The sequence below is a fragment of the Eublepharis macularius genome, chromosome 5 (assembly GCF_028583425.1).
Source record: "Eublepharis macularius isolate TG4126 chromosome 5, MPM_Emac_v1.0, whole genome shotgun sequence".
NCBI classification, from domain to species: Eukaryota; Metazoa; Chordata; class Lepidosauria; order Squamata; family Eublepharidae; genus Eublepharis; species Eublepharis macularius.
The window spans coordinates 167,124,359-167,149,639 of record NC_072794.1 but is presented as its reverse complement, the minus strand read 5'-3'; the positions used below and the strand labels follow the sequence as shown (position 1 = coordinate 167,149,639).

At 48.0% G+C, this 25,281-nt stretch overlaps 1 protein-coding gene across 2 annotated transcripts in view; it reads right to left on the bottom strand.

Moving 5' to 3' along the window:
- Window positions 1–12,216: 12,216 nt before the first annotated feature.
- The window catches only part of SAMD10 (sterile alpha motif domain containing 10), a 66,621-nt gene continuing 53,556 nt past the window's right edge, over window positions 12,217–25,281 (bottom strand). For both annotated transcript variants that reach the window (XM_054981254.1, XM_054981253.1), the window contains exons 3-5: window positions 20,765–20,933; window positions 15,181–15,321; window positions 12,217–13,769 (exon numbers count right to left, since the gene is read on the bottom strand). In XM_054981254.1, coding sequence (XP_054837229.1) covers window positions 13,747–13,769; window positions 15,181–15,321; window positions 20,765–20,933 — 333 coding nt within the window. In that variant the 3' untranslated portion in view covers window positions 12,217–13,746. The remainder of the gene's footprint in view (window positions 13,770–15,180; window positions 15,322–20,764; window positions 20,934–25,281) is intronic.

Below are 25,281 nucleotides of genomic sequence, written 5' to 3'. Positions count from 1 at the left end.
AAGTTTACAGAAATCCCCCCCCACACTCAGCGGAGGAGAAGGGGGGGGTGCCTGGCAAGAGCCTGATGCCTGCACTCCCCTCCCGACCACATGCTCTCCCTCCCATTGACTGCTGCTCTGTAAACTTCAATTAAATGGGGAGCCAGGCTGCAAGACCAGGACGCCATTTCCCATCAAAACTTGAGGGAAGCTGACAAGTGTCCAACCTGTGTCACGCATCACTTGTAGCTTGGCTCTGAGTAGCCTTGGGCCAGTCTCCTCTTCCCCTGCAGCGTGAACTGCCACAGAGTGGGTTGGATCAAGCACACCATGGCAGATGGTGACAGAGGTATGGCAGATGGTGACAGATGTATGGACTATTAGCTATAGGGATGGAGGGATTGCACTGAAGAGGGGGAAGGGGAAGAAATCACTCCTCATACCTCCGTAAAGATAAAGATGTTTCTCTGGGGACCAAGATCAAAATAATCCAAACAATGGTATTCTCCATTACTATGTATGGATGTGAAAGTTGGACGAGGAAGAAAGCAGACAGGAAGAAAATTGATTCGTTTGAAATGTGGTGCTGGAGGAGAGTTTTGTGGATACCACGGACAGCCAAAAAGACAAATAAGTGGGTACTCGATCAAATCAAGCCTGAATTCTTCTTAGAAGCTAAAATGACAAAACTGAGGCTCTCGTACTTTGGTCACATCACGAGAAGCCAAGATTCTCTGGAAAAGTCAATAATGCTAGAAGTGGAAGGCAGTAGGGAAAGAGGAAGACCAGAAATGAGATGGCTGGGCTCAGTAAAAGAAGCCACGTCCTCCAGTTTGCAGGATCTGAGCAAGTCTGTTAATGATAGGACGTTTTGGAGGTCTTTCATTCATAGGGTCTCCGTAGGTTGGAGGCAACTTGACAGCACATAACACACACATACCTCTTCTCTCAGTGTAGGTGTGCTGATGGAAGACTTTGGAGGGATAGTTTCACCCTATTATCCCACCCCCACCCCCCTGCAATAAAGCCCTCTAACCGATATGTCAATGTGGGAAAGACTGGCATCCATCAATACGTTCCACTGAGAGAACATCAGATCCAACCCGTGGTTGACAGGAGGATAAAATGGGGGAGAATCAAGAATATTGCCATGTTGGAAGAAGAGTGCCTTTCCTCTCTAAACCCACTCCAAATAGACCCCCCCCTTTTCAATCAGCAGTGGAAAACAGACAGATACATACTGTTACGGATGGATGAATCTACAGTTAGAATAACAGGCTAATCTGTTTGAAGCAGGAAATAAGAGCCCAAGCTACATTCCAGGAAAAGGAGTTGACATTTTTATTCTGATGGATGAGCCAAGAAGTGGTAAAATCAACATGCCAAGTTTGAGGAACTGCCTTTTTGAGTAATCGGCCTTAATTATCCTGGCTTGCAGATTGCCCCCAAATAGCAGAGCATCCTAGAATGTGCACATACTTGGCGTGCATGCACGCATGCCATTAAGTTGCAGCCAACTTACGGCGACCCCAGCAAGAGGCTGTCAAGGCAAGTCAGAAGCAGAGGTGGTTTGCCACTGCCTTTCTCTTCGGAGTCCTCCTTGGTGGTTGCCCATCCAAGTACTGACTCTGCTTAGCTTCTGAGACCTGGTGAAATCAGGCTATACCATACAACCTTCACACAACTTTTAAAAACCTGATCTCTAGGGTTTTGGAATTGGGTTTCTCGGGATGGGACTTGCTCACAAACCTTTGAATGGGTTAGTTGTAGGCTTACTAGGGAGTCAGTGCTGAATTTCTCTGGCATAGAGAAAGGTGGAGGGATACGAATCACTGTTGCTTCTATACACACTCTCACGTTTTGCAGGGTTACCCGTTTGTTTGGGGAAGAGACAGTTGTGTCAAGGACCGATTTGGCCCAAAATATTCTGCTAGTTGTGGCAGGTCCACGCAAGTTCATCCCAAGAGAAAAGGAAAAAGCAAAAAGTTTAACACAGACCTAGGTCCTGACTAGACATGGGCACAAACAGCATTACGAGCGAAAAAAAACCCACGAACAGCCCCTTCATCTGTTCGCGAACAAACCATTCGTGAGGCCCCACTGTAAATGAACAAGTGGTCGTTGCAAGCCTCATTCGTTGCCTTCGTCAGCCGTTCGTCAAGCCAGACAGTCTGGCACCTGCAATCAATCCCCTTGGCAACTGGAGGCAGGGAGGGACTGAACTCTGTCTGAACTCCTTCTGGCTTTCCTTCTGGCTTTAACCCTTCAAAGTACTTCCAGCAGAGAGTCCCGTTTTTGCTACTGTGAAAATGACAGCAAAGTGGGAGACCCATGAATCATGCCTTTCCTGGGGTGCAATCTCTCTGAAACTTGGGGTGTCTTTGGAGGACTGTGAGGACTATGTCCCCTGAAAATTTGGTGGGTATTGGACATTGGGAAGGTCAGTTTGTAACCAAGTAGCTTCCAGCAGAGAGTCCCGTTTTTGCCACTGTGAAGAGAAAATGACAACAAACGGGGAGACCCATGAATCATGCCTTTCCCGGGGTGCAATCTCTCTGAAACTTGGGGGTCTTCAGAGAACAGTGAGGACTATGTCCCCTGCAAATTTGGTGGGTATTGGACATTGGGAAGGTCAGTTTGTGGGGTGTTTAAAGGTAGAAGATCGGTCCATGCATCTTAAAAAAGGTAGAAGATTGGTCCATGCATCTTTTATATAACATCTAGTTTGGCCCATAAGGAGCAGCTCTACACAAGCTGAAATGGATTTTGGAGACAGCCAAGATTGCTTTTGGAAGGCCTGTGGGTTTGCAAGATCCAGGTCCTATAGCACTTTAAAGACCAACTAGATTTCCAAGTTACAAGCTTTCGAGAGTCAAAGTTCAAGGGAGCACCGAAACAAATCCACAGGCTACCCACCGGAAACTGCCCGTGGGTTTGTTTCTGTGCCCTTGTTAACAGTGGCTGAACCTCTATTTTTGCAATTAGGTCTGGTGGGGTGGAACCAACCATCCTCCAAGTAGCATTCCTCGAATGTAAATGGCTCTTCCTCCAATGGAAGAGGCATTTAAATTAGAGGAAGGCTCCTTAGTTTGGGGGAAGGCTCCAAACTTGAGTCAGAAGGAAAGGTGGGGTATAAAAATTTAATAAATACATAAATAAGCTTTGCTCATTGGAGTGGTAGGAGAGGGGTAGGATCCACCTCTGATTACAAAGAACTAGGGGTCTCCAGTTCTTAAACAGCCAATGGAAACCTAGTATGGAATGCAAAGTCATTATTTTCCAGATAGCTTAAAGCTGTTTGGAAGAGGTAGGATTGCTTGTGTGAAGTTCACTCCTCCTGCCGTTCAAGCTGAGGCTACCTTTGAACATGGGGACCTGGTTGGCTTTTCACCAGTTAATGTTCCAAACAGCTTCCGAGGGCAAGCCCCTTCTTGTAGTCTAGACTTGAGGTGGCACAAGCATTAATGAATTGAAGCCCCAGCCAAGAAACCATCAACCGGTCCATCGTGTTTTCATTTTAAAGAACTGGTTCGTTTAATTCGGATCTTTGTGTCAAGTACAAAAACCAAACCAAAAAAGCTTTGTTGTTCTGTTCACATGTCCCCCCCCGCCCCGCCCACCCAACCCCCAGGAACAAAAACACAAAGACAGTCCCCCCCTTCTCCCCCCATTCCCAACACGACATAGTAAATTCACACAAGTAGGAGCACATACAGTAGAGAAAGAAGGATAACTCGGAGGAATTATCTACATGACAAACGTACACTGGTTTTGATAACACTTGGAACGGTCATGGCTTCGCCTCAGAGAATCCTGGGAGTTGTAGTTTGGTGAGGATGTGAGGGTCCTAGCAGAAACCTAACCCTCCCTTCTGAGAACTACAATTCCCCAGATTCTGTGGAAAAAAGGGAACGAGTACCAGACTGGTTTAAGTCTGTAGTGCAGATATGCCCAGAGACATCTCAGCATAAATCGGTTTCTTTGAGACACAATACATTCAAGAAAGAAAGATGCACGTTATTGCATGGCGTCCTGCAGATAAACAGTCTCTTGGGGTCAACGGGAACTACAATCAGTGGGGCAGGGCATATTCCAGGGACGCACATCTTTGAGACCTGCTCCATGGTGCTTGTTGGAGTTAGTTGCCCCCCCGGCCATGATTTCAGGACGTGTGCACCAGAAAGCTGCCTCCTCTATGTAAAGGACTGTGATCCTGTCCAGAGTTCCAAGCTACAGCTACAGGGAAGGATGCTGCCACCTGACAGCTCCCTCCCCTCATGTGAAGAACTGCAACCTTTTATAAGGATGTAGATCCAAAGGAGTTAGCTGTGTTAGTCTGTATTTGCAAAGTAGAAAAGAGTCCAGTAGCACCTTGAAGACTAACCAACTTTATTGTAGTGTAAGCTTTCGAGAGCCACAGCTCTCTTTGTCAGATGCATGAGGCATCTGACGAAGAGAGCTGTGGTTCTCAAAAGCTTACGCTATAATAAAGTTGGTTCGTCTTAAAGGTGCTACCGGACTCTTTACTATTCTATAAGGAGGGGGTGAATGAAGAGAGAACATTTTGAAGAAACCCTACAGATAACCAACAAATGTAAAAAGCAGTTCACGACATTTTGTCAATTCCAGCATGACCAGAATACTGAATTGAAACTGCAGACTTTGTAGATAAGGAGGGGCTATGCAGATAAGAGCATGCTCGAGTCTCAGCGACTGGGGCCACCAGAAGTAGAACACAAGGTTCTGCTAGATACTGTGCACTTGTTTTGTGTGTGTTCAAGAGACGGGGGAATTCAGTTCATGGAGCCTAATAGCCCAATCCTATATAAGTCAGACTGAATCAAAGCAGGTTTATTCTCAAACTAGCATCAGAGCCTGGCCCTAGAAAACCCAGGAACGCTGGGCTTCCCGCTACCACAGCTCTTTCCAAAAGGGTGGGTGGGCTCGCCTGGACGTCCCATGGCGGTGCTGCCTTCCGGAGGGGTGGGTCGGCTCGCCTGGATGTCCTGCCACAGCGATGCTCTCTAGAGGCCGCACTGGGCACAATGCATTTTTTATCCTGGCACTCCTGCGCCGGCACACCAGGATAAAAAGTGCATTGTCGGCAACACAGTTTGCCTTTTATGTAAAAAGATGCGTGTGTACAGCATCTCACTGCAAATCTATCCTTTTTTTGTGTTGGCAGATTTGCAGGAGATTTTTTTTTAAATCACATTTTTAAGGATGTGGTTTAGGGTTGTCAGCTCCAGCTTGGGAAATTCCTGGAGATTTGGGTAGGGGCAACATTTAGGGAGGGAGCTTAGCAAGGATGCAATGCTATGACGAAGACGACGATGATAACGATGAAGGAGGAGGAGGAGGAAGAGGACGAGGGGTATCAAGTCTCACAATTGATTCATGGCAACTCCTGGTAGTTCTACAATGTGGATTCTCAGCTGTGGGGATGGGCAGTGGGCTTTTATGCTGAGATCGGAAGTGCTGCGGAAATAATTTTTTTTCTTTTTCAACGGCAGCCTCCAGAGTTGCTTTCTCAAAGGAGAAGAACAGCACAGTGAGAGGAGGGGAGAAACGTTAACCCTTTTGTCCCCCGATATCGAATCACTAAAACCCGCCACCCTCAAACTGCTTTTATCCCTGCTTTTGAGGGGGTGGCTTTAGGTAGTATCTGCAAGTTTTCCACAGCAGGAGTAAAAACAGCTTGAGGACGGCTCATTCTAGTAAGACAATATCAGGGGAGGAAAAGGTTAACATTCACCTCTCTCCCACCCACCCCATACCCACTCTCTTCCTTGATAAAAACAATCTCAGCAGTTAAATTTGCAAAGAGAAAAACAGTCATTTGAAAGAAATGTGCAAAGAAACTGCAGCCTGTAGCTGAATCCTAAATACACAAATACACACGTAGCTGCCTTAGACTACGTTCATCTTCCTTTGAGGATGCAAGTTTTAGATGGGCAGCCGTGTTGGTCTCCTGTTAAATAGCAAGACCTCCAGGGTGCGAGCTTTCGAGAGTCAGCGTTCCCTTCTTCAGACACCTTTAGCAAGGCAAGTTCTTCCCTACTGGATCAGGGGAGGGCTTATCTTGCGCTCTCTAACATTAGTCAGCTTTCAGGAAACCCACAAGCAGATCAGGATAGCAAGAGCATTCTCTCAGCAACTGAAAGCCAGTTTGGTGTAGTGGTTAAGAGCGCGGGACTCTAATCTGGAGAGCCGGGTTTGATTCCGGACTCCTCCACTTGAAGCCAGCTAGGTGACCTTGGGTCAGTCACTTAAGAATGGCAGGACTCTAATCTGGAGAGCCAGGTATGATTCCCCTCTCCTCCGCTTGAAGCCAGCTGGGTGACCTTGGGTCAGTCACTTAAGAATGGCAGGACTCTAATCTGGAGAGCCAGGTTTGATTCCCCTCTCCTCCGCTTGAAGCCAGCTGGGTGACCTTGGGTCAGTCACTTAAGAATGGCAGGACTCTAATCTGGAGAGCCAGGTATGATTCCCCTCTCCTCCACTTGAAGCCAGCTGGGTGACCTTGGGTCAGTCACTTAAGAGTGGCAGGACTCTAATCTGGAGAGCCAGGTATGATTCCCCTCTCCTCCGCTTGAAGCCAGCTGGGTGACCTTGGGTCAGTCACTTAAGAGTGGCAGGACTCTAATCTGGAGAGCCAGGTTTGATTCCCCTCTCCTCCGCTTGAAGCCAGCTGGGTGACCTTGGGTCAGTCACTTAAGAGTGGCAGGACTCTAATCTGGAGAGCCAGGTTTGATTCCCCTCTCCTCCGCTTGAAGCCAGCTGGGTGACCTTGGGTCAGTCACTTAAGAGTGGCAGGACTCTAATCTGGAGAGCCAGGTTTGATTCCCCTCTCCTCCGCTTGAAGCCAGCTGGGTGACCTTGGGTCAGTCACTTAAGAGTGGCAGGACTCTAATCTGGAGAGCCAGGTATGATTCCCCTCTCCTCCGCTTGAAGCCAGCTGGGTGACCTTGGGTCAGTCACTTAAGAGTGGCAGGACTCTAATCTGGAGAGCCAGGTATGATTCCCCACTCCTCCGCTTGAAGCCAGCTGGGTGACCTTGGGTCAGTCACTTAAGAGTGGCAGGACTCTAATCTGGAGAGCCAGGTATGATTCCCCTCTCCTCCGCTTGAAGCCAGCTGGGTGACCTTGGGTCAGTCACTTAAGAGTGGCAGGACTCTAATCTGGAGAGCCAGGTATGATTCCCCACTCCTCCGCTTGAAGCCAGCTGGGTGACCTTGGGTCAGTCACTTAAGAGTGGCAGGACTCTGATCTGGAGAGCCAGGTTTTTATGATCACAACAATCCTGTGAGGTAGTTCAAGATGAGTAGCTGTGTTAGTCTGTCTGTAGCAGTAGAAAAAAGCCAGAGTCCAGTAGCACCTATAAGACTAACAAAATTTGTTGTAGGGGATGAGCTTACAGCTCACTCCTTCAGATACCTGAACTAACATGGCTACCCATCTTGATCTCTCTCCATAGAAGGCACCACATTTAGCCATACAGAATGGAAATCCATCAACCTGGTGAAGAAAACTGTGAGGTAGGTTAGGTTGAGAGAGAATCACTGGTTCAAGATCCTCCAGAGACTTCTGCGTAGCAAAATGAGGGTCTGAACCCAGGTCACCCAAATCTTTGCCCAACACTTCTAAGCACTACAGCACAATGACTGAGAGCCAGTTCGATGTAGTGGTTAAGAGCGGCAGGACTCTAATCTAGAGAGCAGGGTTTGATTCCCCACTCCTCCACTTGAAGCCAGCTGGGTGACCTTGGGTCAGTCACAGCTCTCTCAGAGCTCTCTCAGCCCCACCCACCTCACAGGGTAATTGTTGTGGGGATAATGATAACATACTTTATAAACCGCTCTGAGTGAGTGTTAAGTCACCCTGAAGGGTGGTATATAAATCAAATGCTATTATTATCATCATTATTGTTGTTTACCCCTTCTATCACATGGTACTTTGAGGTATACTTCTACTGAACAGGGAGGCTCCATTTAGCTGTTTTGGACAGTGCTGATCACTAGACTTGATCACAGAGATTATGTGGAAACATTCCACTCCTAGAAACATTTTGTTCCTTTGACTGGACAGGCACTTTGAGGAGCCAGAAGGTACAACTGCTAGCCAGAACCAATCCACTGGATCAAGCCCATGAATCTGTCTGATTCACCCAAGCTAGCGGCCACTGCCAGATCATTAGGAGAAGAATTCTGGAAGTTAACTACGTACTGGGCGAGCATTAAACCTGCTTGCACGTGCCCAGAACTTTGCATGCACTCCAGACATCAATGTGGTGTCTTATGAGCCCGGAGGTGAACCTAGCTGGACAACAACAACCCCCTTAATCTCAGAGATCCAGAGGAGTTAGCCATGGCAAAATAGTAGCCAAGTGGCAAAATAGTAGCCAAGAGTCCAGTAGCATCTTTAAGAATGACCAAGTGGCAAAATAGTAGCCAAGAGTCCAGTAGCACCTTTAAGAATGACCAACTTTATTGTAGCACAAGCTTTCGAGAACCACAGCTCTCTTTGTCACATGCCTCTGATGAAGAGAGCTGCGGTTCTTGAAAGCTTATGCTACAATAAAGTTGGTTAGTCTTAAAAGCACTACTGGACTCTTTACTATTAATGTCAGAGGGGCTTGCTCAGGAGTCAAAATCTGATGGCCAGGTGACGGCACCTTGAAGCTGTAAGGGCTCTGCCTCAGTGGTGGAGTCTCTGGTGTGCATGCAGAAAATCCAAGGTTCAGTTCTCTGCATCTCCAGTTAAAAGGCTTGGGTAAGAGGTGATGTAAAGACTTCTGACAGCTCCTGAGGGCTTCTCCAGTCTTTATAATGAGCAGACAGCGGGTGGGAGAACACCCAACCATCCAAAACCAAACAAACCCAAAATGGGCAGCTCCGCATTTTCATTCCACACAGCAAGCTCCCTCTGGAGCATCAAAGGTACCAGGGAGAGCTCTAGCTTTGAAGACGGCTTAAAAGACGGCAGACGTGTTTATGGAGGACGAGACACTCAAAGGCTATTAGCCATGACGACCACACGGAACCCCCGTGTTCACTGCTGGTGCGTGATGACAGGGGAGGGGGCTTCGGCCTCTGTGCCGTGCTTGATTTGAGTCCAGCGGCACCTTTGAGACCAAGGGCCAAACTACAAGTGATGCCTGACACAGGTTGGACACTTGCCAGCTTCCCTCAAGTTTTGATGGGAAATTTAGGCAGCTTGGCGGAATGTTGGACAAGTGACGGTTGAAAAGTCCATTGGACAGCAGTCAGAGAGCCAAGCTGCAAGACCAGGACGCCTACATTTCCCATCAAAACTTGAGGGAAGCGGATTCGGTTTCGCTTTCTCAGCCATGCCGGACGCTCCTCTCGGCCGGTCCGGGAGGAAGCGACCGGGCACCCTGACCGGGCGGCTGATCTGCAAGGATTAGCCCCCAGGACTCCCAGTGAGGGAGGCAGGGTCCGGGACGCTGCGGGAAGAACTCCCCAAAATCAATGCGGGGGGGGGGGGAATTGCCCGTTTGTCCCTATGGAGGCCGGCAGACGTGCGCGGCGCCTTGAGTGCTGCCGGGCAACGAGAAACGGCAAATAAAAGAAACAGGCGGAAGCCTGTAAACAAGCGAATCCCTTCTGTTTTACAAGCGTTGGTGAAGGAGAGGTTGATCTGAAGAAGACTCGTTCTTCCCCTTCGGTGAGTTCCAGAATTTTGTTGGCGCCCCCCCCCCCCCAAATGGCAGCAAAGAAGCAAAGTCCCGCTCTCGGTAAGTCAATCTCGGCTACCTTGCAGAAGGGAGAGTCGCTCGAAGAGTTGGTGCGCAGGGCGGTGGTGGAAGCCATAAAACCCTTTGTTGACAAGCTGAACGAAACTGATCAAAGGGTGGGCTTAATTGAAAGCGAAGTGAAAACCATTAAGGCAGCAGCGGGGGGGGCAGAGAAGTCTGCTCTGGAAAGTGCGTCACTTGTGAAGGCTACGAAAAAAGAGCTGAAGCTGGTCGAGAACCAGCTGATCGGGCTACAGGTGGAACGAACGCAGACAACTTTGCGTCTCCAAAACGTGAAAGAGGAGGAAAATGAGGATCTGTGGGATTTGGTCTCGGAACTATTGGCGATACCCGCGAGGACAACCAAAGAAGAGGTTAAAAGCGCCATTTTGGAGGTCCGTCGGGCTTCTTCCAAATATGCAACAAAGCGACAGCTGCCTCGCGAGATCATCATTGACTTTTCATTTAAAAAGATTTGGGACACTATCCTATATAACTCATACAATGCGGAATTGGACTTTATGGGTCTTAAAGTCAAGATTTTGAAGGACGTTCCATTTCTAGTCCGGAAAAGACGTTTTAAGTATAAAAAGTTCGCAGCTCTTCTGAGGGACCATGGAATAAAGTATAAATGGTTACTTCCGGAAGGAATATGGTTTAGACATAAAGATCAAGCCCATAAGATATTATCAGAAGATCAACTAAAGGATTTTGAGGATAAAAACCCGGAATTCCGCTGCACCAAGAACGAAGAAAAGGAGAAGCCTGAGGGGGGGGAGGAGAACACCGCAGTTGCGGTTGCACAGAGAGAATTGCGTCCGGGACCTAGAAGGGGGAGGAAAGTTTAATTAGAATTTGAAATGTGTATTTTGTATGATTAACCACCCCATCATCATTTTATTGAGCTATCTTTTTCTATTATGGCAGTATGAAGGGAAAACATTGAAGTGTAGTGTTGAATGTAGTTTATCCTTCCCTTTATGTCCCTTTTTCCCCGCCCCTTCCCTTTCTAAAAAAAAAAAAAAAAAAACCTTGAGGGAAGCTGACAAGTGTCCAATGAGTGTCAGGCATCACTTGTAGTTTGGCCCCAAGATTTTCAGGGTGTATGCTTTTGAGAGTCAACGCTCCCTTCTTCAGATACAGAGCCTGCATCTGTAGAAGAGAGGTTTGACTGTTGAAAGCTCAGACCCTGAAAATCTTGTTGCTCTCAAAGGTGTCACTGCATGCAAACCCTGCTGTTCCACTGCAGACCAACCCAGCTGTCTACCTGAAACGATGCCATGCTTGTAGGCCTTTGTGTGGCACTGAGTTAGCCACTCAGTGACACAGGATGCTGGATTAGATGGACTACTGGCTTAGATATGCTGCTTTTTTGCACAATGCTTAGAATTATAGAATTGGACAGGATGGGTTGAATGGGGCCTCCAGGGTCATCTAGTCCAACCCCCTGCACGATGCAGGAAATTCACAACTACTCCCCCCCCCACCATACCCAGTGACCCCTGCTCCACACCCAGGAGATGGCAAAACACCGTCAGGATCCCTAGCGAAACAGGCCTGGGGCAAATTGCTTCCTTACCCAAAAGTAGCAATCAGCATTACCTTGGGCATGTAAGAAAGAGCCACGAGAACTAAACCATCAAGTCATAGTTGACTTACAGTGACCCCTGCTGTTTTCAAGGCAAGAGACTAACAGAGGAGGTTTGCCATTGCTTGCCTCTGTGTAGCAACCCTAGTCTTCCCTGGAGATTTCCCATCTAAATTTGGTGTAGTGGTTAAGAGCGCAGGACTCTAATCTGGAGAGCCGGGTTTGATTCCCCACTCCTCCACTTTGAGCCAGCTGGGGGACCTTGGGTCAGTCACAACTCTCTCAGGGCTCTCTCAGCCCCACCCACCTCACAGGGTGTTTCTTGTGGGGATAATAATGACATACTTTGTAAACCACTCTGAGTGGGCATTAAGTTGTCCTGAAGGGCGGGATATAAATCAAATGTTGTTATTGTTATTATTATTACCAACCAAGGCCAATCTTGCTTAGTTCCGAGATCAAGCTTGCCTGAGCTAGATTCATCCCTAAACAAGCAACCCAAATAAATGTAAAATATTGACCAGAGACAAGCTGGGAAAAAAACGGGAGGTGTCTCTCGAACTTCATGGAACATGAGATCGTGGAGAGATACTACTGGCTGCTTCCACACACGTTGGATAATGCACTTTCAATGCTCTTTAGTGATCATTTGGAAATGGGTTTTCATGTGTGAAACACAAAATCCGCTTCTAAAGGATAACTAAAGTGCATTGAAAGTGCATTATTCAACGTGTGTGGAAACGGCCACTATCCGTCACAACGGGCTAGATTGGGGCAGGCACATTTTGTGCTAAGAGGGCCACCGTCTTTGCAGCTGGAAAAAGGAAGCTCCACTCAGAGCCCTCAATAGCATGCAAAGACCCAGACGTGGCCCTCTCCCCCATTCCACTCCTCAGGACAATTTTTCATTTTTCTGGGGTGTTGCACTGCAAGCTGACCCTGCAGTCTGGTAGGTCTATGCCCCCCAACAAACTGCAAAGAAACTGGCCGGATGAAAAACCCTGAAGGTTGGATCGGGCCCTCCTACCATAACTGACCAGCGTTTGGTGTGAGCTCCATGGGCCAAAGCTCTGACTCAGCGTAAGGCAGCTTCATCTGTTCGTAGCAGGCCCTCTCAAGCAACTAAATAAATATCTAGAATTTTTTTTCGGATTTTTTGGCACACGAGAAACAAGGGGCTACATTCACGACAACGTGCGACTGGGGAGGGGGGGGCAGATTCTTTCTAAACATGTACATTTCACTGTAGACAGGCCTTGCTTAATGACCAAATGTGAGATGGGGGTGTTAAGACGGAGCACAGAGATTTGGAAAGGGTTAAGATCAGCCGCCCGGTTGTAGTTCACAATATCTGTGCGACAGTCCGGAGAACAATGCAGAGCTCAAATTCCTGGTTCTTTCAGAGCTGGTGTGAGAGAAAGAAAGAAAGACTAAGAAAGAAGAGAGCCTGCAAGGTCCCTAGATTCAATCTTGCTTCTCCCACGGAGGACTTTGCACAGACCACCCTAAGGGGCACCTACGTTTCTCGGTATTGTGCTATCGCTGCGCTATAGCAATCTTTCACAGCTGGGTTACGCTGGACAAGCCAATCCTCTTGCAATCAACTGCCCTAGCACAACTACAGCAGCACGGTTTCTAACGATGCGCCAATGCAGCCAGAAGCCACAGCCTCTCATGTGCAATGCCAACCCACTGTAACGTTTTTTCTCTTAAGAAAGGGTTATTTTGACTCTCATGAAATAACGACAGTTTGCATTTACATGGAACTCTGGAATGCTCAAAACGCTTGGAACGTGTTATGCTGCTGATCCTAAACCATCACTCTGCAAGGCAGGTTAGTATTATCCACAAATCGAAGATTTGGGAATGCTGAGGTCTTCTTGCTTATGTTCACGGAGCAAAGCCAGGATTTTGGCCAGGAGGCTTCTTGAGGGATTGCTCCGAGACTATGCCGCTCACATATTCCCTGGCCATATCATGAAACCGACAAAGAGATGGAGACCTTTGCAGACTCTACTGGCTAAGAAATCAACCACGTCCTCCAAGAGGAAGAACATCTGCGTTCCCTTCCCCCTTCCCCTGGTTCTGGCCAAAGAGCACTTGCATGCTGTGTGCGGATCCTGCACGGCTGAGTCTCATGAGTCCGGGGAGGGGGGCACTCTTGCTTCCGGTGGCATTCATTTAAAGTCCGCTCTGCCACAGAGGATGGCTGGTATCTAGATGGGAGAATGAAAAATCAAAGGCGGCGATGGGGGGAGAGAACGGTCGCCCTCTGCATCCCCCGGAGTCAATCTGGAGTGGTCCGTTTCTCTTCTCACACATGCGGTTGAGGAGTCCTGTTCTGTGGTCCACAGAGACTCTCATCCCAGAGATGTTTCAGGTCACAGTGTTGTGCCAGTCTGCTGCCAGACAGCTGGATGGGTTAGGAGACATTCCCGAAAGATGCTGGAAAGGGATTGGGGAGGGGGTGCAAAAGAAACACAAAAGGGAGTAAGTACAGGGACTGTCAAGGAACACCTGCAACTGTTGAAGCACATGGGCGGGGTCACTGCAACGGTGGGGTCTACAATGCTTGGGGCAAGATCGCCGGCCACTCCCCAGGGCCTGTAGAAAGGGATTGCGGGTTTGGCCCCCCCTCGGCTCCGGATCTCTCAGGCTGATATGCAAGTTTTCAGAAAGGCTTTCCCATTGTGAAAAGAGCAGGAGCCCAGTAGCACCTTTAAGACTCGCAAAATTGGTGGTAGGGTACGAGCTTTCAGGAGCCACAGCTCACTTCTTCAGATGCCATTCTGTGACTCACGAAAGCGCGTACCCTACCACCAATTTTGTTAATCTTATAGGTGCTACGGAACTCTTGCTCTTTTCTACTGCTACGGACAGACTGCCCATCTTGATCTTTGCCATTGTGGGCCCTGATCCTACATCTGGAACTGCAGAATTGTAATGAAAGCTTTGATCTAGGGGAGAACATTCGGGACGCTCGAACACCCTCCTGTGGCTTTCTGCGTTATTTAGTCATTATTTATTTAGAAAATGACTGGGCCACCTCTCTGGAGACCTGCTGGAGCCAATTGATGACTGAAAGCGAAAACAAAGGCGACTGCAACAAACGAATAAAATGTCACAAGTCCCACCAGCAAAGTGCCATCGACTCAGGCAAAAATAAAGGCAGCAAAAAAAAAAATTCAGGTTGAAACAACATTAAAAAAACAACCAGCACAAAGCCATCCCAAGCACCGTTTGTAAAAATAACAGGCCATAAAAGAAAGACATACAGGGAGGTCTGGAGGGAGACTCAACTGGGAGGTGGTTCCCAAGGTGAGGTGCCACCACCGAGAAAGCCCTGCCTCTGCTCATTGTCCACCTCAGTTCCATGGACAAGATGGACAGAGCAGGGCTTGGGTAGAAGATCTTAACGGGCAAGCTGGACGGTATGGGATGAGGCAGTCCTTTAGGTCCCCAGCCCCTCCAACACCATTCATACTTGTGGGTCCCCATTTCTATGATACTCAACTAAAATCCTAGAAAATACAGCTGAAAAATACACTTTTATGCTGCTTCATCTTGCCTGCCCCTTCACTGCAGGTTTCCTTTCTCCCCTCCTATCAGAACTCCACCTTTGTCATTAAGGAGGTAAAAATTCAACAGGTGGAGCGGATTCCCCCAACAACACATCTTATCACCAAGAAAAAAGGCATCTGTTGGATTTCTCCCTGTCGTGCAGTTCTGAAAGAAACTGGAGCCCAGAAGGTCATGCGCTTGATAGTTTGGGCCCTCTACACAGCATCCCTCTGTACAGGCACAGAGAGGAAGCCGCTTGATGCCACGCCCTCCCCTCTCACCTGCCCCACCCTACCTTGACTGAGGAGTTGGAGGTTGCGCACCTCTTCTCGCACCTGCAGCTGCAACACCTGCTGGAGGACTTCCTGCCGCTGAGACTCGTGGATAATCCCCATGCGCTGCAGCTTCTCCGCGTTCAACCGTAAGAGTGCTCGTCCTGCCAAGAAGCAAGCCAAACTCATTCAGCTAGTTTGGTGGCTAAGAGCGGCAGGACTCTAATCTGGAGAGCCAGGTTTGATTCCCCACTCCTCTGCTTGAAGCCAGCTGGGTGACCTTGGGTCAGTCACAGCTCTCTCAGAGCTCTCTCAGCCCTACCCACCTCACAGGGTGATTGTTCTGAGGATAATAACAACACACTTTGTAAACTGCTCTGAGTGGGCATTAAGTTGTCCTGAAGGGCGGTATATCAATTGAATATTATTATGTTATTATTATATTCAGTGGAATGGGTTGGCACAACTGTGATTGGGTTAATTCCACTAGGAGCCAGTTGGAGTCCAGGTTCATTACGACCCAATCAGAACAGGCTTCTAACTAGCTAAAGAAGTTCTCCGAAAATTTCAAATCCTATTTGCAAAACAACTTTGTGTGTGTGTGTGGGGGGGGGGGGGGGCACATGATTGCTTTTTTGAAAAAAAAAATCCTCACGCACAGAAAACTATCATATCAGAGGGAAAATTTTTTGTATTGTCGAAGGCTTTCACGGCCGGAGAACGATGGTTGTTGTGGGTTTTCCAGGCTGTATTGCCGTGGTCTGGATAGTCCAAGACCACGGCAATACAGCCCGGAAAACCCACAACAACCATGGAAAATTTTTTATCCTAGCCTTCTCTCTGACATGCTCCTTTCTCTATTTATTATCCCCATATTGCAGAAAGGAGGCTGGGATGTCTTGCTTGCCGAAGCCAAACAAAACATCCATGTTTCAGATGGGATTTAAACAGAGGACGTTTTGACTCACAGTTGTCAAGTCAATTGTGCACAGCAGCAGTCTTGCACAACAGTGTGTACCACCAATCACTGTTGGCCCCGCCCTGTCTCACTGGAAACTAGAAAATCAAATCCATCAAACTGATGGATCCAAATTGATAGATTTCCTTAATCCAACTGGAAAACAAGAAGTGTGTGTTATTTGCGCACTTCTACTTCAATGCTCGTTCCCACACTCTACTTCCAAAACCTTGAAGAAATCTGTTATTATTGGCAACAAAGTCCGGGGGGGCTAGGCAATGGAACATTCTTCTCCTATGGAACTACACGCCCCATTTTTCTTGCTGTTTTTGAGCCGCTGTGAAATGGGACTTTTCGGGTGCACCACCAAATTATGCAGTCACCTTGCACTCGCAATCTTGGCTCACTGCCGACGCTCAGACGCGGTAATAGCTATTTTTCAAAAATCAAATGCTTTTAAGCATATTCGCCGTCCTCGATTGGCACCAGCGATGAAAAATCAACCTCCCAAAGTACTGAAAAGGCTGTCAGTGGGTGTGCTCTTACGGAAACTTCGGCTGAGCTCTCCCCTACACCAAACAGGTGATTCTGCAAGCGAATCAAAGAGCAGGGATCACACAGCCGGAACTTGCCACTTGCAAAACTGAAAAGCCGCTTGCTCATTTTAATTGTCAAATGGCCCAGCAGTGACTTGACCCACAGACAGTACAATTGGGAAGATGTTTTGTTTCCTGAGGCTGGCGTTTGCGGTCTCTTCAATCCCCCTTCTGCTTCAGGACACGTGTTGTTTTGAAAGCCCCTGTACCCATTGGCAGGATGATGGGAAATTGGCACAGCCCCATCGGAATGCATTAGAGTTTCCCATCAGCCACCTCTTCTCCCGTTCAGGGAAGAGGGGGGTTGTAACCTGCTTTGTTCCCATCTCTGGGGGGCACGATTGCTAATGCGTCCTTTATTTCTCACACAGGAACCTGAGCCGAGCTGTTCCATTAGTGTTTTACCATGCCTTCAGGGCCTGAGGCGCTAAATTATAACCTTCATGTCTCCAACCTTCCCCCCCCCTCCGCTATTTCCATCTCCTTCTGCATTCCTGCCTCTCAAACTGGGACACAGACAAGTTACCCTCTAGTGGGTGAATAGAGGGGGTGGGTGGGAATGGAAACAGGCTTTTGACCTGTCTACTTTTTTGTTTCTCGCTCCCCTTTCCAAACCCTCGGCAGGCACACCAGACAATGTCACTGCACTGATTATCGGCTATTTCCTCCTGCTCAAGACAGGTGTACGCTCACAAGACTTGTATATCCACCCTGAGCCCGTGAAAGCAGGGAGGACGGAATATAAATATAATAAATTAAATTAATTAAATAATATTAATCCAGAGATTTCATGTTTTGTCTGCCCTGATGTTCCTTGGCAAAGATCCCTTTGTTCTTCCCTTCCAACTGTCCTGGATTTACTCTTTTGAGACAGCCTAACAACTTTTGAAGGACACTATTTGAAAAGACTGATCCAGGTACATACCTACCAAGAAGGCATAAAGACACAAGGACTCTGGCTGGCAAGAAAGAAAGTGACAAGGTGGAAGCACCAACCCTCCAGGAAAATAACGGCAATAAAGGTACGGCTGCCAAACTGCAATTCAGAGAATCATAGTATCATAGGGTTGAAAGGGATCTCTAGGGTCATCTAGTCCACCCCCTGCACAATGCAGGAAATTCACAACTAGACATGGGCATGAACAGAAAAAAACATGAACAAGGAACAAGGAACATTGATGAACATGATCCTGTTCACGAACATGTTTGTTGTTTGTGGGGGCCAGCAGGCTCTCCTCCAGCCATCAAGATCCCTACTGCACCACTCCCAGAAACCCTACCTGAGCAGGCAGCAGGAAAGGTACCAATAATAAATAATAGCTTGGCCCAGAGCCTGGCAGCAGCCCTGAAACCTAAAGGGGTAGCTCCCTATCCCACCACACAAAGAAAATTCAAGCTCCAATGCACTCACCCTGTCCCTCTAATAGCAGCTGTCTCTCCCTGAAAGCCAGAGCTGGGAGCCCCCCTCCCCCCTGGTCTTTTCCTCTTGCAACAAATTTGGAGCTCCACACTTGGAAGGAAGACCTGCCTATCAAGCTAAATTGGGCTTAGATTGGGGTTTCCAGGGCAACAGCAGGAGTTCAGTCAATCCCTGCCTGAGTTGCCATGGGAATTGATTGCAAGTGCGAGACTGTCTGGCTTGACGAACAGCAACGAACGAGGCTTGCAACGACCACCTGTTCGTTTAGAATGGGGCTGTTTAGAATGTTGGCGAATGTTCGTTTAGAATGTTGGCGAACAGCAGATTGGGCTGTTCGTGGGGTTTTTTAGTTCGTACTGCTGTCTGTGCCCATCTCTATTCACAACTATCTCCCCCTCTTATACTTTTAACAGTCCTGATACCGCAAGAGAAATTTTCTCCTGCCACAGTTCTTAAGCCCACCCTCTTTGCTGAAACAAGTCAGACTTTAATTCTGCCACACATCAAAAGGGAGAGAACCATGAACAGAAAAGGAGAGGCTGCAGCAGAATCTGGACTCTTGCAAATAAAGGCAGGTTCTTTGGGTTGTGCTCTGGCAGCTCTAGAAAGAGGACTTGGCCCCGCCTGCTGCCCAGTCAGGGCCGAGATGCTGAGGAAAAGCCAAGTGAGAGTCCCAACTGGTAGGAGGCAGAATCGATTTCCCCTCTGCCACAAATTTGCCAGCCCCATCTTCCTCTGTAATAGGGTGAAACAACCTCCTTTCCAGGCTGGTTATAAGAACAACAGAAATCATGAATGTGAAATGCTTTGAGATGCGGTATCTGAGAATCTCGCTACACGCGACACCTGACTGGTGAAGAATACATGTTGGGAGATGCAATGGTAGCCAGGATGGGTAATTTAAAAAGACAGAGTTGGCAGCAGGGCAAAGGCTTTGCTAAACACTGGAGCTGTGTGGAGGGGCTGTGAAATGCCAGAAGGGAAACTTCAGCCCATTCTAACCTCTCCAGATCCAAGCCTGGCTCTGGAAGGCAGCTCCAGCCCATTCCCATTCCTCATTGCCCTCTGGTTGCCATCCCACAGTTTTAAACTGGAGAGATGAAACTGACAGCCTTCCCGGAGGTGAAGACGAGGAGCGATCTCCACAGGCTCTGTCTTTTTAAACTACGCTTCCCGGCCAACATTGCATCTCCCTACACTTAATGAACACACGCCGAGGTGTCTCGTGTACAGAGAGACTGAATACTAAGGCTTAATATTATCATTTAACTTTCTTTGTTTAATTGAACAAAGGGCTTCCTCTGCATGCAAAAAAGGGCCAACGTTACAATTAAACAACAAGAGCCAATCCTCTACAAGTGGAAATCGACATGATCCTGAAGTCCAATGCAGGAAGAGACGGGTGCTCTTTAGCTCCCCAGAAGATCCCACAATCAAGGACTAGGCTGTTGGGAAAATGCCATTTTTACTGCCTTTTGGGAGAACCTACTCTCATGTGCATACAGTAGAAAGAAAGGGTGCCATGTCTCCTGCATCTCTTTGCCTGTGTGCTGAGAAGTGCAGCAGGCGAGATCACTCACTGGTGGAGGGGATTCTTCCAAGTCTTTCTCCCTTGCTGATTCTCACTATGGGTCCTCTCCTGGGGTTCAGTTTGTTTCCTGACCCCGGCTCTCCTGGTCTGCTGCCCACGGTCCTAGCCTTGACACCAGTCATGTCCTGACTCTGTCCCCCTTCATGTTACATGACTGATAGAATCAGGGTTGGAAGGGACCTCCAGGGTCATCTAGTCCAACCCCTGCACAATGCAGGAAATTCATAACTACCCCCACCCACACACACACACCCAGTGACCCCTGCTCCATGCCCAGAAGATGCCAAAACGCCTCCATGATCCCTCGCCAAACCAGCCTGGGGAAAATTGCTTCCTGACCCCAAGGTGGTGATCAGCATTACCCCGGGCATGTAAGAAGGGGTCACGAGAACCAAGCCCTAATGCAACCCTTCCTGCCCTCCCTCTCATGATCTGCCTCGGTTCACAGAATCAGCATTGCTGTCAGATGGCCATTTAGCCTCTGCTTTAAAACCTCCAAAGAAGGAGAGCTCGTCACCTCCTGAGGAAGCCTGTTCCACTGAGGGACTGCTCTAACGGTCAGGAAGTTTTTCCTAATGTTTAGGAGTTCCCATCACATGCTCGTAGCTTTTCTGGGAAAAGAGGTGATGGAACTCAGGACCACACAATGACGTCACTTTGGGTCAGCTGGAACAAGGGGGGGGAGTTTTTTAAAGTTTAAATCGCCCTTGGCAAAAATAGTCACATGGCCGGTGGCCGCGGCGCGGAGGGCAATCTAAACTCCCCTCTGTCTGGAGATCAGGGGGCGGGGCCACCAGCCATGTGACCACTTTCAAGAGGTGCCAGAACACCGTTCCACCACGTTCCATCTGAAAAAAAGCCCTGCTCGTAGCTCAGTAGGTCCAGAAGGGTTGAAGGCCACAATTGTAAGCTGCTTTGGTAATCACTGGTTGACTAAAAAAATGGAATGAAGTCAATAAATAAATGCCCCTTCGTAATCATCAACAATACTGCAAAGTTGCATACTGACTGCCCTTTTCCCCACAGCCTGCTTGGACGGTACCTGTGATGGCATGATGAGAAAAGGCCTCCACGTAGATGAGATAGTTGTGCGGGCAATGCTTCTTGAGCCATTTGCACACATCCTGCTGCGTCCACAACACCACCGGCTTCGTAAGGCTGCCTAGTGTTGGGCTGGTGTGGTAGATGCCATAGTGGTCATAGTTCCGCCCCTAAAGGTGTTGGAAAACAGGAAAGGAAGTATAAGTGTTAAGTGTGTTTTAGGTGGCTACAAATCAAGGAAATAGGGATGTAGTACATTGGAACGGTTTGACGGGTTCCAACAATTCTGCAGTGTGCCGAACTGAGTCTTGTAGACCATTTATTAGGGCTTGCCAGTTTGCTGTAGTGGGTAAGAGCAGCAGGACTGTAATCCGGAGAGCCAGGTTTGATTCCTCACTCTTCTGCTTGAAGCCAGGTGGGTGACCTTGGGACAATCACAGCTCTTCCAGAGCTCTCTCAGCCCCACCCACCTCAAAGGGTGTTTTGTTGTGAGGATAATAACAACACACTTTGTAAACCACTCTGAATGAGCATTAAGTTGTCCTGAAGGGCGGTATATAAATAGAATGTTGTTATTATTATTAGAGTGAACAATACTGACTTTAATAGATCAATGCTCTGATTCAGTCTAAGGTAGCTTTTGCGATCATTGCATAGAATCATAGAGTTGGAAGGGGCCAAACAGACAGACCATCTAGTCCAACCCCCTGCCCAGCGCAGGATCAGCCTAAAGCATCTCTGACAAGTATTCATCCAGCCTCTTCTTGAAAACTGCCAGTGAGGGGGAGCTCACCACCTCCCTAGGCAGCTGATTCCACTTTTGAACTACTCTGTTTTTGAAGAACTTTTAAAAAAGCATGGTGGAAACGGCAAGCGGTGTTAGTTAGCTCCTACGTCAATTATTAACAACAGCCGATATTGGCTTGTTGGCCTCTCCACCACTGAGGTGCCCAGGCCCCTTTTTCCCTACGCTTATTCTCCTGCCTGCACCGGCATCCCCAAATAGCAGGGAGAATAAGAATTCACTGCAAACTCACAAGGAGAGAGGCACCTGGATTTCTCAAGTCTTCTGCTATCTTTTGAAGTTTGCAAAGAAAAGGTTGGCTGAGGCTAATTATGAGCGCAAGGAAATTGATGGCAAATCTCTGCAGGTCACATTTGGCCCTTGCTGGATTAGAGGCAATGCCCCCTGGGGCTGAAGGCCCCACGACCCACCTCAGAGCAAACCCATTTCTCTCTAGCGCCAGCACTCCTTCCTCTCAAATCCCCACGGAAGCCCTCTGGCTTCTCCAATCCACCTCCCCCTCCCCCGCCATTTCATTATCACACAATTGGTGCCGCACCGCTGCTCAGGCCAACCTGTCACTTGGTCTTATCCTTCCACCTCACGACAAAGTGTATGTGGCATTACAGGGAAGCGTTCTCTAAAGTCATCCCAATTGTCTGTGCTTTGCTACTTAAAAAATCCAATTACCAGGATTGCTCAAGGTTACAAGGGGCCAGGAAGAAAGCGATTGCACTCTCCCCTCCAGCATAGTGGTAAAGTGGTCCAGCTGCGAATCAGTACCCTGCTGGTTCGACTCTCACTCCTGCCATGAGCTCAGCAGGTGGCCTTGGGGAAGCCACTACTTTCAGCCCCAGCTCCTCAGCTGTATTGTGGGGATAATGATAACATGGATGTTGTTCACTGCTCTAAGTGGGACACTAATCTGTCTAGAAGAGCTGCTGTAGCATAGGGGTAAAGTAGTTGGGTTGCGAATCAGCACTCTGCCAGTTCAACTCTCACTCTTGCCACGAGCTCAGCCAGGTGGCCTTGGGGAAGCCAGTCCTCTATTATCCCCTATTGTGGGGATAATAACAACACTGGCTTCAACGGGGCACTAATCAGTCCAGAAGGCTGGCATATAAGCACACTGTTATTCTTCTTATTATTTTCCATTTTATTGCCTCGGTAAGGGGTCCACCCAGGTTGCCAAATCCATCTTGGGAAATCCCAGGATTGTTTATTTATTGGATTCACTATCCGCTCTCCCTGTGAACGGGCTCAGAGCAGATCACAACACAGATAAATAAGCTTACAATAAAATCAGCATTAAAAGCATAAAAACCATGTACACAATAAAAAATGGCGGCCATCCATATTGCTCAGCTCTGACCCAAAAACATCCCCTGAGATGGGAGTGAGCAGATAATATTGATATATTGATGCATAAACTGGGGGTGAAGGGTTTTTTCTAACCCCCTCAACAGGAGACCAGGACTGAGGGAAGGGGAAGTTGAGAAGAGATTTCACCTAGAATCAATGCTTTGGTTCACTTGCTCGAGCCACATGTCATATATGCCTGTCTGCATATCTGCTATGAATATATTATATGTTATGTACTGGTCCTCTGAGGGCATGAGAAGTTTCTTATTGATGTTCAGGCTGTAGGTTATCTCACAAGTGTTTACTTTCTCTTTCCCGGTGCCTCTAGCAAGAGTCCTAGAAGGCTAGCTGCGGCCGGCTCAAAATGTGTCCTTCTTGGGAACGGAGATGATTTCATTCTTTGTTCTGTCTAGCCTAAACCTAGCTTCTCCTCTTCACATACACACCCCGGCTTCTCCGCGCCCAAACTTTAACTATCTTGATGGTGGGAACCTTCCCTATAACTAACACTACCGACCCTATCCACGTCACTCCTGCCAATTCAGTTGTCTGAGCACCTTGTACTTGATGGATCTCTAATAAAATTACTTCAACAAGTACACCTGCGTGTTTGCTGTGGTGAACTTGGGGGATCTACCTGCCAAGGAGCGACATTATACCATAGAGTCCGCCCTCTGAAGCTGCATTTTTGTCCAGGGGACCCGATCTCTGGCCTGGAGATCAGCTGTAATTCCAGGAGAACTCCAGATCCTTTCTGGAGGTTGGCAACCCGAGGCCCACTGCATTCGGGCAGGGGCTTCTCCCTACACATGCATTCTCTTCCCGTCCGTTCTAGGGCACAAAAGACTTCCCACAATGACATAATATTTCATGTTACGGAGCTGCACCCCAACAATGTTTCCTTCTAAAAGACTCAGCAGACAGACTGGGTTTTCTGATGAAGGATATGCCTTGCTTGAGCCACATGCACCATGTTTGCAATGAGCTTGCTCACACTGGGACACATATTCTGGCTTGCGCCGCACAGTGTGGATCTTGCTACGAATTGCAAAACAGCTCAGCTCCTCTGCCAGGGGATGAGCTCTCAGCAACAAACAGCAGCTCCTTTGCAAGCAGACTAGCACCTTGCTCCTCGCGTTCTAAGGCTGACCCATTCTGCACCCATCACCCTGTCCATCACAGAGATCCCAGATCTCCCCCCGTCTTTAAAAGGTCAAATGCACATGGATACACCAGCAATCCGAAGGGGGAAAGGTGGGAAGAAGAGAGGGAAGTGAACCTTTCACCTCACATTTTATTAATTAAATTTGTTATTAGCATTTTAAAATGGGAGGGGTTTTACAAAGGGGAGGGGCTTTACAAAGGAACCCTTGAAAGGAAAACACATCCCAATGGGACACTGAGGATTTCCAGGCTGCAGAATTTAGGTTACGCCCTCACATGCCTCTTGAACCTTCCTGCCTCTGGGCTCCATTTTCATCACTATCAAATAGGTCTAGACTATCAGCGATCCCAGCAACTGGTTTTCTTGGCAAGTAACAACAACAACAAAAACTGTGCTTATATACCGCTGTTCTAGACAGATTAGTGCCTCACCCAGAGCAGTGAACAAGTTAGTGTTATTATTATTCCTTCAATACAGCTGGGAACCTGGGGCTGAGAGGAGTGGCTTACCCAAGGCCACTTACTGAGCTCATGGCAGGAGTGGGATTCGAACGAGTGCTGATTCGCACCCGAACCTCTTAACCACTGTGCTACAACAGATGAAAGACGTAGCAGCTTCTTAAGAGAAGACAGTGTTTCAGATGCATTAAAGCTTGCATTCTGGCTGATTTGGAAGTCCTGGAAATGAAGGGCTGTTAAGATTGGCACCAGCAGTGAATAGGAGCCAGGCCAGACCAAACCTGGCTGCCAGTCTGTAGCTGTCTACAGAAGAGGACCCTTTTCTGTGAAAAGCATAACCGGAACAACTTCCTACCAAGGAAGCTGTTCTTTAATATAATGAAATATTAGCATCTCCTGATGTCTGGACTTGGAATCCACCTTTAATGGCATTCTGGGAAACCTGGGGCTCGATCCTGAAAATAAATCAATCTTGATCACACAATCTTTAGGTGCATTGGAGCATATTCCCCATGAGTAAATGATATCTGAGGCTAAAAGAAGATAAGAGGGCTGCAGTTTGTTGTTAGCAGTTGCTTTGAAATATTCAGGCACCTCTCGCTGAGCTTCCCTGAACATCTGTAGAGTGCCTTTCCCCCGAACTGAACAAAAGGGTTTTTCTTAAAGGAACCTGTGAGTAAAGTGCTTCTAAGGCCTCCAACCAACAGCAAAAATATTGAAGTTCATCAACCCCACCAAGAAATACATTC